Source organism: Hoplias malabaricus, chromosome X1, assembly GCF_029633855.1.
Source record: "Hoplias malabaricus isolate fHopMal1 chromosome X1, fHopMal1.hap1, whole genome shotgun sequence".
Lineage (NCBI taxonomy): Eukaryota > Metazoa > Chordata > Actinopteri > Characiformes > Erythrinidae > Hoplias > Hoplias malabaricus.
Window position 1 is genome coordinate 17,620,215 of NC_089818.1, and position 11,911 is coordinate 17,632,125.

An 11,911-nucleotide genomic window follows, 5' to 3' on the forward strand; every position below is an offset into this window, starting at 1 on the left:
CAAATCCACAATGTACAGACCAGCAAACCAAACGAGAATCTGCCCTCGAGCAAATGCTGTGCAGACTGCTGCAATGCCCGATTTAGAAATCCATATGCATTTCTGTAAAAGGAAATCATCTCACGTTACAATCTTAATCTGCAAAAGTTTGGGGACACTTGGTTATGTCCCACCGTACGTATTCTCCATAAACTACACATTTCAGTCCAGATCATTGTCGACTAATCTGACTAAAACAAAAGCTGACTCTTATGAATTATTTTACCAACGTGTTCAGCTCAGCAAATAATTAGAAAATCCTCACTGGTCACACTGCTCTGTATTTCCTATCCACTAACATTCACACAGACCTACCAAACATGCAGCTGGAGCAGGGGTGCCAAGACTATTGTGCAGGACCGTAAATAAAGTCAACTCTGACTTTATAAAAAGGGGAAACTGTGATAAGAGGTCAAAAAAGCCTCGCGCATGGACTGTAGCTCGACTGAAGCTATAAGTGGACGAGAGAGAAAGTGACGAAAGCGCAATGCGGCGAATAGGAGCGCAAGACGAAGGGAGAGAGAGAGAGAGAGAGGGAGAGAGAGAGCGAGAGAGAGAGAGAGAGAGTGGGGGGAGAGAGAGAGAGAGAAAGAGAGAGAGACTCCTCTGCTAAAAGAGAGCACCACAGACTCTCGGCAAAACCTCCATGGCTCGTGAGTAGCTCGCGCCGTTTGAAGGCATGCGAAAAAAGAAGACATAAACTCCTAAATATCAGGTGCGTAAAGCGGGCAAACAATCTGCGCGTGCTTTTTATCTTCAAAAGCATCGCGCGCAGGTGCCTTGATTGGTGTTTCCCTTTTTCCCGGTTGTTTTGTTTTGATGTTTTGGCTTGTTTTTGTTATGTTTTTCACTCTTCAAAGTCGCAACCACAGGTGCTTTGATTGGCGTTTTTCCATTTACTCGTAGGCTCTGATATTTTGGCTTTATGTCGCAGATCTTAAAAGAAACGACCGGCCGTGCTTTGACTGCTTTGCTTTGCCATTACTTCTTTTTCTGGTCTTTTTTAGTTGGACTTTACGTCTCAGATCTTCTAATTATCAACAAAGCACGCCTAGCGGTTTTACGTGTAGCTTTGCGTTGCTTTGTTTTTGATCGTTTGACTTGGCGTTGGGGTCTGTCTTCAAAGTGGCGACCAAAGATGCCAGGAATAGCTCTTTTAACTCTTTTATTCTGGCTGCTTTGAATCGATATATTATCAGCATGATCAATTAATAAATAATAAAATGCCTTGATTGGCGTTTTTAATATTTTTCAGTTGTTTTGCTGGAGTATATTTTGGTTTTAAGTTTTTTTTGTGTAGAAATTAAGTAATTTGTGTAGTATTTTGTCAATATTTCTTTGAGATGTTGAGCTTCAAAATGACAACCTTTTTCAAAACCATACCTTGCTTTCAGCTGTCGTGTCTGGTCGCACGTCCCAGATGTACACTTTTCCAATTCTGGCTTCATTATTATTTTTGCTGTTTTAGATCATTTGGTTCTAAACGTGAGTTTAAGTTTTTGATGTTGGTATTTGTCATGTTCATGTCTTGGTGGCATTAACCCGGATATGCACGTGTGTCTGCTGAGTTTGATTAACTTGTTCTGCTTTTCTCCTGCTCCAGGCGTCATGGCATCATACCACGGTTTAGAGGACGACGCCATGGCTTTGATGGCGCAGTCGGTGAAGGCCGAGAGTTTCACGAAGGAGGATGCGTCGGTGGGGCAGGAGCACGAGGGGCAGGACGAGCACGAGCACGAGCAGGGCCCCGGGACTAAGACAGACCCGAGTCAGAAGCCTCCGTACTCGTACGTGGCGCTCATCGCCATGGCCATTCGCGAAAGTTCAGAGAAGCGACTGACGCTGAGTGGCATCTACCAGTACATCATCAATAAGTTCCCCTTCTACGAGAAGAACAAGAAAGGCTGGCAAAACAGCATCCGCCACAATCTGAGCCTCAACGAATGCTTCATCAAAGTCCCGCGCGAGGGAGGCGGTGAGCGCAAGGGCAACTACTGGACGCTGGACCCGGCCTGCGAGGACATGTTCGAGAAAGGGAACTACCGGCGACGGAGGCGCATGAAGCGGCCATTTAGGCCTCCCGCGGGGGCACACTTCCAACCGGGAAAGGCCCTCTTCAGCGCGGACGGCTACGGCTACCTGTCCCCGTCCAAATACCTCCAGACCAGTTTCATGAACGGGCCCTGGTCTCTGGGGCAACCGCAGGCACCACCACCGCCACCTCCGCCGCCGCCGCCACACGTGGCCTATGCGCCCTGCCAGATGGGCACAGGAGTAGGCGCAGGAGGAGGTGACGGAGGAGGTGGTGGTGGTGGTGGAGGAGGAGGAGGAGGGGGAGGCAGTCCCTTAACCGTCAAAGGCATCGCGGCTCCTGCCTACAACCCGTACTCCCGCGTGCAGGCCGCCATGGGGCTGCCCAACGTTATGAACTCGTACAACGGCATGAGCCACCACCACCACCACCACCACCATCCTCATCATCCTCACCATCATCCTCACCATCCTCACCCTCATCATCCTCAGCACCAGCCCACAGAGCTGTACTCCTACTGGGAGCACGACGCTAAGCACTCTGCGCTGCATGCTCGCATTGACATTTGAGGGAGAGAGAATGAGTGAAAGAAAGAAAAGACCAAATCCTTACATTTGTTTTTTTTTTGAAGGGTCACTTCTACATTTCGTTACGCGGAGAAAACAAAACAAAAAAGAGCGTAAAACTGCAAAGAAGACAAACATCAGACAGGACACTCACGTGGGAACATCTATACGTGCGTCGTTTGGAGTCTATGGGCCAAAACAAAACAGTGTTGACACTTCTGTCGATTCAACTTCAGCGAGTTGAGTGATGGTTATTTTTATTACTATTGTTGTTGTTGTTATTATTATATTTTTATGATGCCTGTGAAACTCATCTACAGTCGTATGCAAATGTTTAGGAGCTCCTGGTCAAACGACTTGCCTTTGTCAGTTCTCTTAAAGTGACAATATGTAAATGTTCTCCGCAGAGAACACAATTTAATACACGATATTTTTATTCGCCAAAAAATGGGGGACTGAATATTAAACAAATTGAATATTGGGGAAAAATCCTGTGAAAAGCTTATGATATTTTATATATATAACGTTTTTTCAATATGTTAATATTTGGGGGAGAAATGTCATGTTTACGTTTTGCTCGTTGTAAAGAATGTATTTTTATAAAGAGAGTCCAGTGAGTCCAAATTTTTGCCTACGACTGTTCCGTCTCTTTTTGCCCCAGTTTAGATTAGCGTTTTAACACCCTGCCACAACAGGTTTTTAGATGGTTAAAAGTATCTTTGTTTAAAAAAAAAAGATAAAGAAAAAGGAAAAAAAAGAAAGAGAAACAATGATAAATCACCGGTTATTTTTGGGTTGATTTTTTTATTATAATTTTCCTGTTTTGATACTCTATTGAAATTGTTGGGACCATGTTAAACCAGCACTTACTTTAAATAAAAGACCTTGAGTAAATACCGCTTTCTGCATGTGTAGTAACATTAGCTCCTGTGTTACTTATTATTAGCCAATAATCCAGGATCATTTTTGTTCACGTTTAAACGTTTCTTTTTTTCTAGACTTTATTTATAACTTAATGAAATAGCCGATGCTCGACATTTTGTAAATGTCTAATAATAATAATAATAATAATAATAATAATAACAATAATAATAATATATTTATATATATTTTTAAAAAGCACCATATGTCAGAGGGTCAGAAGGTAAAGACAACAAATCCAAAAAGAGCAGTTATAATTTTAAAAATAATGAGTAAGTTTAGACATTATTTTACATAAATATAACAAACAGTTTAACTAAATGTATAGCTCATACACACCGTATTTTCAATGTATTGTTTTAAATGTTCATTTATCATTCAAATATCTATAGTTTAAAAGTAATTATACAGTTTAGAATATAATATATTTGTTATAAATTAATTTCGTCTTGTTCTCGTGAAAAAGGGCACCAAACGTTAAATATTAATTTCTAGATTCTCATCTTAAATGATGACTTTCAAACAAAATACACAAATCTGACAGTCAATAGAGAGACTGTATAAAATTCACTCTACTGGGTTCGTTAATAAAGGATATAAATTGAAAGTTGCTTATCACAACTCTAAACAGTGGAAGAGTGAGTATAACTAACTGCGAGGTTTACAAACAGTAACGTTTCTGACTGAAACTGTAATGACATAACAAGCTTACACGGCCTATTGCGCAATAATCTTCCAGTGAGAAAACCATGTCCAGATGGCTTTAGAGCAGCGACTGTAAAAACCTGATGGGGAGGATTTTCAGGCCAAAGAAACATGATCAGGGACTGGAGGGAAATGTGTTGAAATATCTGATAGAAACAGTGTTCAAAAACCAAAGAGTCATTAATAAAAAACACCAATGTCTATGTAAATTTACTTTAAATAATAAATAGTAAACAAATGGATGTCGTTCAAAATGGCACTGCTGGGCTCGATATGACTGTCCAGGGGTCAGTTTTGTGTTTTGTTGTAGCATTTAAAACGTTTAAATATACTTAAATTCTTAAAATCAATCACTAAACTAGGTCAGTTCAGTGGTTATTCGTTTATTTAGGTCTCTCCCAGTGTGATTTTTTAAAGAAATGCTGAGGAATACATTTAAATAAACGCTGGGTAAGAAAATGATCATGATTGATGATTCAACTGATTGTGTGGGCACTTTTCATTTGCCTTCTGTATAATCTTCCAAAAGTAGATACCAGGTAAACGCTAAAAGGCAAAGCATGCCAAAGAAATCCATTTACTGAATAAAGTAATAAAGGAACGATCATTGAAATATGAAGACTTACAGCATGTGGGAAATATTTCTGAGTCAACACCAGTAATTTAAAACAGAGGAAAAGAAAAGTGGAAAGCAGGGAAATGTTGGCTGAACTTGGCAGCAGTGGGATATAAAAAGAAAAGAGTCTACTGACCTCAGCTGCATGTATTAGCCCACTTTGTTCCATTTATGTTTGGAACCTTATCAGATCTATTACAAAAATTAAGGACTGTGTATGAAGTATCACGACTTTTGTGGCATTATTCAGTCTTTATTCAGTCTTCAGACTTTAACAAAAGAAACAAAAACAAAAAATAAAACATATTATATTTTATTGTGAATAAAATATTAAAGATACGTTTAAAATAAACATAATGTCACGTTCCTTCCGATGAATTATATACATAGAAATGCTAGAAAAATTAAGTGTCATAATTCCTTTATTAAAAAATGATTGGAATTAAATTATTATTATTATTATTATTATTATTATTATTATTATTGCTACTATTGTTGTTGTTGTTGTTGTTGTGCATGTCGTCATAATCTGAGCTCGTGCTTATGTTTACTCACATTATCTAAATTTTAGCTAAGATATTTTTCAAAGCAAATGTCGGAGAAATGTTTTTTTGGCGTACGACATATTATATAAACAGATAAGGAGAACCTCAAAAATGAACTGCTGCAGGATTGGGTTTTACTGTCAGAATCGCCTTCAACTTCCTAATCTTTTCCTTGAGATTCGTCTTAAAGTGGGGTTCTATCAATTTCCTCACCACACAAAACTTGTGATGTAATTAATGTCATTCACAGTGGTCTGATGTGAAACGGTTCACTGAACTGAATCAAATTGTCCTTATATTGGTGCTGATATGACCCCGGGGTCACGATGTTGCAAATACCGCCATTTCGTTTACTGTCAGGAGCCCCCCGATGAACATACACGCAATGCATATGTAAGCCAAATCTGACCTGTTTTTGGGGACTATTTTTGCTTTGGAGCACCTTCCAAGTCCATCATCATCGTTCTAAAAATATAATCTAGGACAAAGCTATTCTCAGATCTCTCACAGCCACGAAGGAGCTTTTATTGAGATATGATTTAGGACTTGTTTCTGTCACCACCAATGAACATTTCCTTAACCTTCATTGAGAAACATGTATTAAATGGAGAAACTGTGAGCATAGAAATAAAATAAAAAAAAAACAACAACTGAGATTTGTGTAAGAGTTCAGAATAAGGGCTCAGCGTAGACAAGGATCATTAGCGTATAAAAGGTAAATAATGTGTTTGTGCACTGAACACATTACATAATGCAGCACCGTGTTCTACTCGGTTCACTCCACGCCTTCTTTCAGTTTGAAATCACTAGCTTCAAAGGGAATTTTAAGGGAATTTGAAATATAATTATGTCGTTTATTTATTTATTTTTCTTTTTACCCTAAATCCTATAACCGCATGAAAGAGGTGCCTAATCTTTGTAGTCTTTAGGGAATAGAGCACATACAAAGTAAACAACTCAAAACATTTAATGGTATTAAGCTCAAGTCTCTGGATTATTTCAAAGGAGTAAATAAACAATCAGACTTTAGAAAACCGCTAAAAGTGTCGTTTGGTTAGACACAAAAGCTGTGAAAATACTGAAAGAGGGTTATTATGAATATGTAAAATAGATGCAAATACACACAGAGTTCATAAGTTCGCGGGGAACGCTGTACCAAACCAAACTTTCCCGCCATATGCAAAAATGTTGGCGCCACTGGTTAATTTACATGTTAGGATGAATTTTTCGAGCGTGAAAATATGCCCACGTCCTTGCTGGAAGTTGCTGAAAATATTAATTCCAATGAAGGCTGATGCTAACACTGCTCTTTAAAATGATGGTTCTTAGGTAAAGAAAATGGTTGTATATATCCTGAACATTTGAAACATTATTTGCATGATTAAAAGATTACGTCACACATGAACGGGCTTTTCAGATTGAAGGAAAATGTGCTATAGACGGTTTTACATCTGAAACCTTAAAAAATGGGTTCTATATGGCACCAAAAAGTGTTCTTCTGTAGTTAAGATGCCAAGCTCGTTACAATAGGAGCTAATAAAGGTGCTATATAGACTATAGCACATTCTCCACTAATCTGAAGAACTGTGAATTTTACTGAAGAAGAATCTGAATTTTACTGTGACGAGAAATACACTTTTATATTTCAAGGTTCTTTGAGTGTTCATGGTTCTTTACTAAAGAACCCTTGAGGAACCATCATTTTTCAGTGTGTACAGGGAAAACTTTTCAGCTCATTTTTATGCTCTTTTTTCTGACTTTCTTTCTAAACGGGAGTCACTAAAAATATGTTTCAAAAATAAATAAATAAATAAATAAATAAATAAATAAATATAATAATAATAATAAACGCCACCTGTTTTACTCATTTTAAATACAATTAGTTAAACGCATATTAATAGAAAGTCTTTTCTAAATTGTCTTAATTAAGTGTGCTCCCTTTAGAGCTCCTGTAAGAGCTGTCTGTGTTCTTTAGTGGCTGCTTTACGAATATTGACTTCTTAGAAACAAGAATAATATCATTCGTTTTTATTTAATTTATTTTCGCAATCTCACAACAAAGGGGCCCCAATTTTATGTTAAATTTAGAAACGCGAACGTCTTCTTTTTCCTGCAATAGTAATCGAACTTGACTCAGTACTTATCTATTGAAATGGAAGAATGAAGGTCATCAGTATTTACAGTACAGTAAAAATACATGCTGAATCCTGACCTCACACAGCTCCGGGAATTGTTCGAAATCGCCAAAGACAAACGCAAAAAGGACTCAAATCAACCCCGTGTTTTTGCAAAAGCACGAACACTCTTTGTACGCGAGCTGTGAAAAGTACATTCTCCAAGAGTTCACCGCGTGATTATAGAGCTGTTTATCAGTGGGGTGATCGCAGCACGCGGCTGATATGCAGGATGAACAAAGCCAAATATTCACAACAAGCTGCTCCATTTTTCGGGTGGAACCCGTCTAATACAAGACCAGAATGTACAGCTGGTTATGAGCTGCATTAAATGAACACTGAAATCAGTTTTTGGACATAAATCTGAAGCTATATGTAAATGTGAAGTGAATCTATAAAAATTCAATTAAGCTCAAATTACATGGTGTTTTTTTTCCTTAGGTGTATAGTGCATTATTTCCCTTTTACTTGATTCACATATTGGTGGGAAAATGTAAAACTATAAAACAATTTTATTGCTTAATATAATTGCGAAAGGTTTTAATTAATAATTCAAGTGTGTTTTAATTTGCACTCGAACATTGAAATGATAACAGTGCATTATTGTGTTTTCCGTTGAGGATTTGTGCTTTTTTTTTCAATTAAAAGCATACATCTGATGAGGAAACTCGAGGGAAAATATATATTTGCATACTGACTGATTGATAAGATCCACAGACGACAGGGCATCTAAGTACATTAGAAATTCTGTCCCTTAGTCTTCTGTGGTAAAGCATTTGTTTTAGTCAAATTAGGTTCCTTAATCAAACGTCTGTGTTACTTTAAATTCAACAAGAAGACGCCTGGCTTTATTGTCATTTTTATTTTTTACTGAAATCCTATAACTGTACAGCGAGCTCATTTAAAATATGGTTTGACTTAAACGTGTTTAGATCGCGCGAATAAAAGGAAGGTTCATTGTGCTACACTTACTAGTCCTGTCCACAAGGGGGCGACGGTTAAACGGATTTAACCCTTGTGCGCAGCTCTCCGTTTCCGTCTGGTCACCAAATTAGTTTCTTTATTTTTTATTTCTTTTATTTATAAGCCAAATACACTCTGTTTAGACATTGATGAAGTTTATTTGGAAAGTGTAGTCGTTTATTTGCAGAGAAAATATTCATAAAGTGTCGATACAAAAACAAATAAGACCCCGAGATGGCCTTGTAAAATAAATAAATAAATAAAACAACAACAAAATAAAACAGCTTGTTAGAGTTTGACTGACACAAGTCTCAAGTAAATTATACTCTCTTTGTATATGGACGTAAATATGACTCTTAAATGCCTACTGGTGCCCTATGTACTGCACATAAACTGCAAAGAAATAGCATTGCTGTAACTGTTACACCCAGTTACTGTCCAAAACCATTTATTGAGCTTCAAGCCTATTCAGACATTTTTAATGAGAATATTTACAAGTGCAGATGTAATGTCTGATTTTCTAGTCTAACAATTAGAAAACGTGGCCTGTGTAAGTTACCACACATTTCATATTTTGCATTTTATTCTTTCATTCCCAGTTTGTTAAAGAAACTGAAATGAAACTTGCCGAAAAGTTGCACAGTTTCCTCGGCATGAACAAGCACAACTTTATTCAGTGTTTGGACACAACAGTACAACCTGCTTCTATTTGCATACAGATGGCTCCGCTGATGTGCCACATATAAAGGCAGGATTTGAGCTGGTTAACCACACTCCACCATCAAGCAGCTTGTGTTGAGCACAGTGTTGAGTAGTGTATAGGTTTTATTTACTGTATATAATAAAAGCTGGGACCAAAAGATAAATGATAAAATACATGAAAATATGTAAAATATGGGTTTTTGAATTTCACTTCTACTTCTAAATAAAATCTCAAAGACTCCTATAAACTTGTACTTTCACTGAAATTTATTTAGATTTGAGTTTAGTGATGTGTAGGTTCTGAATATGTGGAACATAGCAGACACAAAGGATGTAATATGATGGACTAAAGCACACTTGTTGTGGCCTATGAATGGCTTTATGAGACATAGTCAAATTTGATTAAAAGGCTGTACCAGTAATAACATTCACTGTCCAGCTGGTGCAGGAACCTCTACTGAGAGTAGAAATCACAACCTGTTTCAAGGAACTCACTTTTCAGTTTTAGTACAATATTCAAATTAGCTGCTTTGCAAGTTAAATCAGTGACAATGTGTTAATGGACATCATGAACCTGAGCATGAACCTGAACGTGGCATTTTTCACGTGCCACTTTCCGCCCACAACCTACAAAAAGCTGTGAGTTTGTGCACTACATTTTAAGATTGTTTCAATCCTAGCTCTACAAAGAACTGTTGTTTATTATGAAGTATGGCAGTAAGTATTAAAATGATCAATTTGATTAATGTCCGATCATTTAATGTTACAAAAAACTGGTAACAGATCAGTGTAATGATTAGGTTTTTAAAAAGCATCTCAGAGAGGCTTTGGGAAGTAAAGATGGGTCGGCGTTCACAATCCCGTGGATAAAAAAAAAAAACAAATAAACAAATAAAGTGCAATAATTAAAGAGTAAAGTTTCTCAAATTAAAATAGTAAAATAAACATGAGTTTCCATCACTTTCTGTACACAGTATCATCAAAATATTATGAGAATCCAAAGAAATACCTTTATGCAAGGGACAAGGCCCAAACCAATATTGGTTGACTGTGATCTTCAGGCATTGCATTAGAAACAGACATGAGTCTCTCATGGAATCACTGCACGGGCACAGAACCATTTCCCAAAACAACTGTCTGGCAAACACAACACACAACGTCCACAAGCGCAAGTTAAAACACACAAATACAAACAGGATTCAGAAACACCTCCTTCTCTGGGACCAACTTCATTTTTGATGGACCGAGTTGAAGTGGATTGTTCTGAGGTTCTGGAGGTTGGGGTTAAAGAGGAGTGTACCCCACCAGGCTTTTTTTTTTGGTTCACAGTTCAAAAGACAGCATCTGTGATTACATGGGGCCACATTTGTATAAATATATATGAGCAGATAAAATCCTATAACAAGCAAGGGGTAGGAACATATTTCAATTTCAAACAATAGCAGTTTATCTCCTTTACATTTACAGGGTGTTGTTAAGAAGAATTAACAACACTCCAACACTTATTTCAACACAGTGGTAAACATTTTTTGGAACTTGTTGCTGTTGCCCATTTCATTCATTTAATTATTATTATCTATAACCATTTATGGTTGGTCCAGAGCCTACACGGAATCATTGGGCACAAGGAGTGGGTGCCAGTTCTTCACAGTGCAATAAACACTCACTCACACTACAGACAATTCTGAATCGCCAATCCACCTACCAACGTGTTTTTGGACTGTGGGAGGAAACCGGCGCACCCGGAGGAAACCCATGCAGACACAGGGAGAACACACCAACTCCTCACAGACAGTCACCCGGAGGAAACCCATGCAGACACAGGGAGAACACACCAACTCCTCACAGACAGTCACCCGGAGGAAACCCATGCAGACACAGGGAGAACACACCAACTCCTCACAGACAGTCACCCGGAGGAAACCCATGCAGACACAGGGAGAACACACCAGACTCCTCACAGTCACCCGGAGGAAACCCACGCAGACACAGGGAGAACACACCAACTCCTCACAGACAGTCACCCGGAGGAAACCCACACAGACACAGGGAGAGCACACCACACTCCTCACAGACAGTCACCTGGAGGAAACCCACACAGACACAGGAAGAACACACGACACTCCTCACAGACAGTCACCCCAGGGAAACCCACACAGACACAGAGAGAACACACCACACTCCTCACAGACAGTCGCCCGGTAGAAACCCACACAGACACAGGGAGAACACACCACACTCCTCACAGACAGTCGCCCGGAGGAAACCCACACAGACACAGGGAGAACACACCACACTCCTCACAGACAGTCACCTGGAGCGGGACTGGAACCCATGACCTCCAGGTCCCTGGAGCTGTGTGACTGTGACGCATATTTAATAACTCTCTATTAAATATAAGAATTGAACATCGCATTAAGTTTTTATTTACATTTTGAACAATGTTCCAACTGTTTTGGAAATGGGGCTGGTATTATATGAACCATTTTAAATTTTTGTATAGTTTAGTTTTGGCAATATGTATGAAATATGTGGAAATTATATAGTGTTGAGTTCAAAGACTTTCAAACAACTGCCCTAGTCCTGGTTCTAAATAAATAGATAAATTAAAAAAATAACGTTATAGTAAGCTGTGGGAGCAATGAGCT

At 38.4% G+C, this 11,911-nt stretch overlaps 1 protein-coding gene across 1 annotated transcript; it reads left to right on the forward strand.

Moving 5' to 3' along the window:
- Positions 1-613: 613 nt before the first annotated feature.
- On the forward strand, positions 614-3,598 carry LOC136675774 (forkhead box protein L2-like). Its single transcript, XM_066652521.1, has 2 exons — positions 614-754; positions 1,643-3,598. The coding sequence occupies exon 2, from the start codon at positions 1,648-1,650 to the stop codon at positions 2,638-2,640; it is 993 nt and encodes a 330-aa protein (XP_066508618.1). The 5' UTR covers positions 614-754; positions 1,643-1,647; the 3' UTR covers positions 2,641-3,598.
- The last annotated feature ends 8,313 nt before the right edge of the window (positions 3,599-11,911 follow it).

Coding starts and splice junctions, on each gene's coding strand:
- LOC136675774 (XM_066652521.1), top strand. CDS start 1,648: ATGGCATCATACCACGGTTTAGAGGACGACGCCATGGCTTTGATGGCG.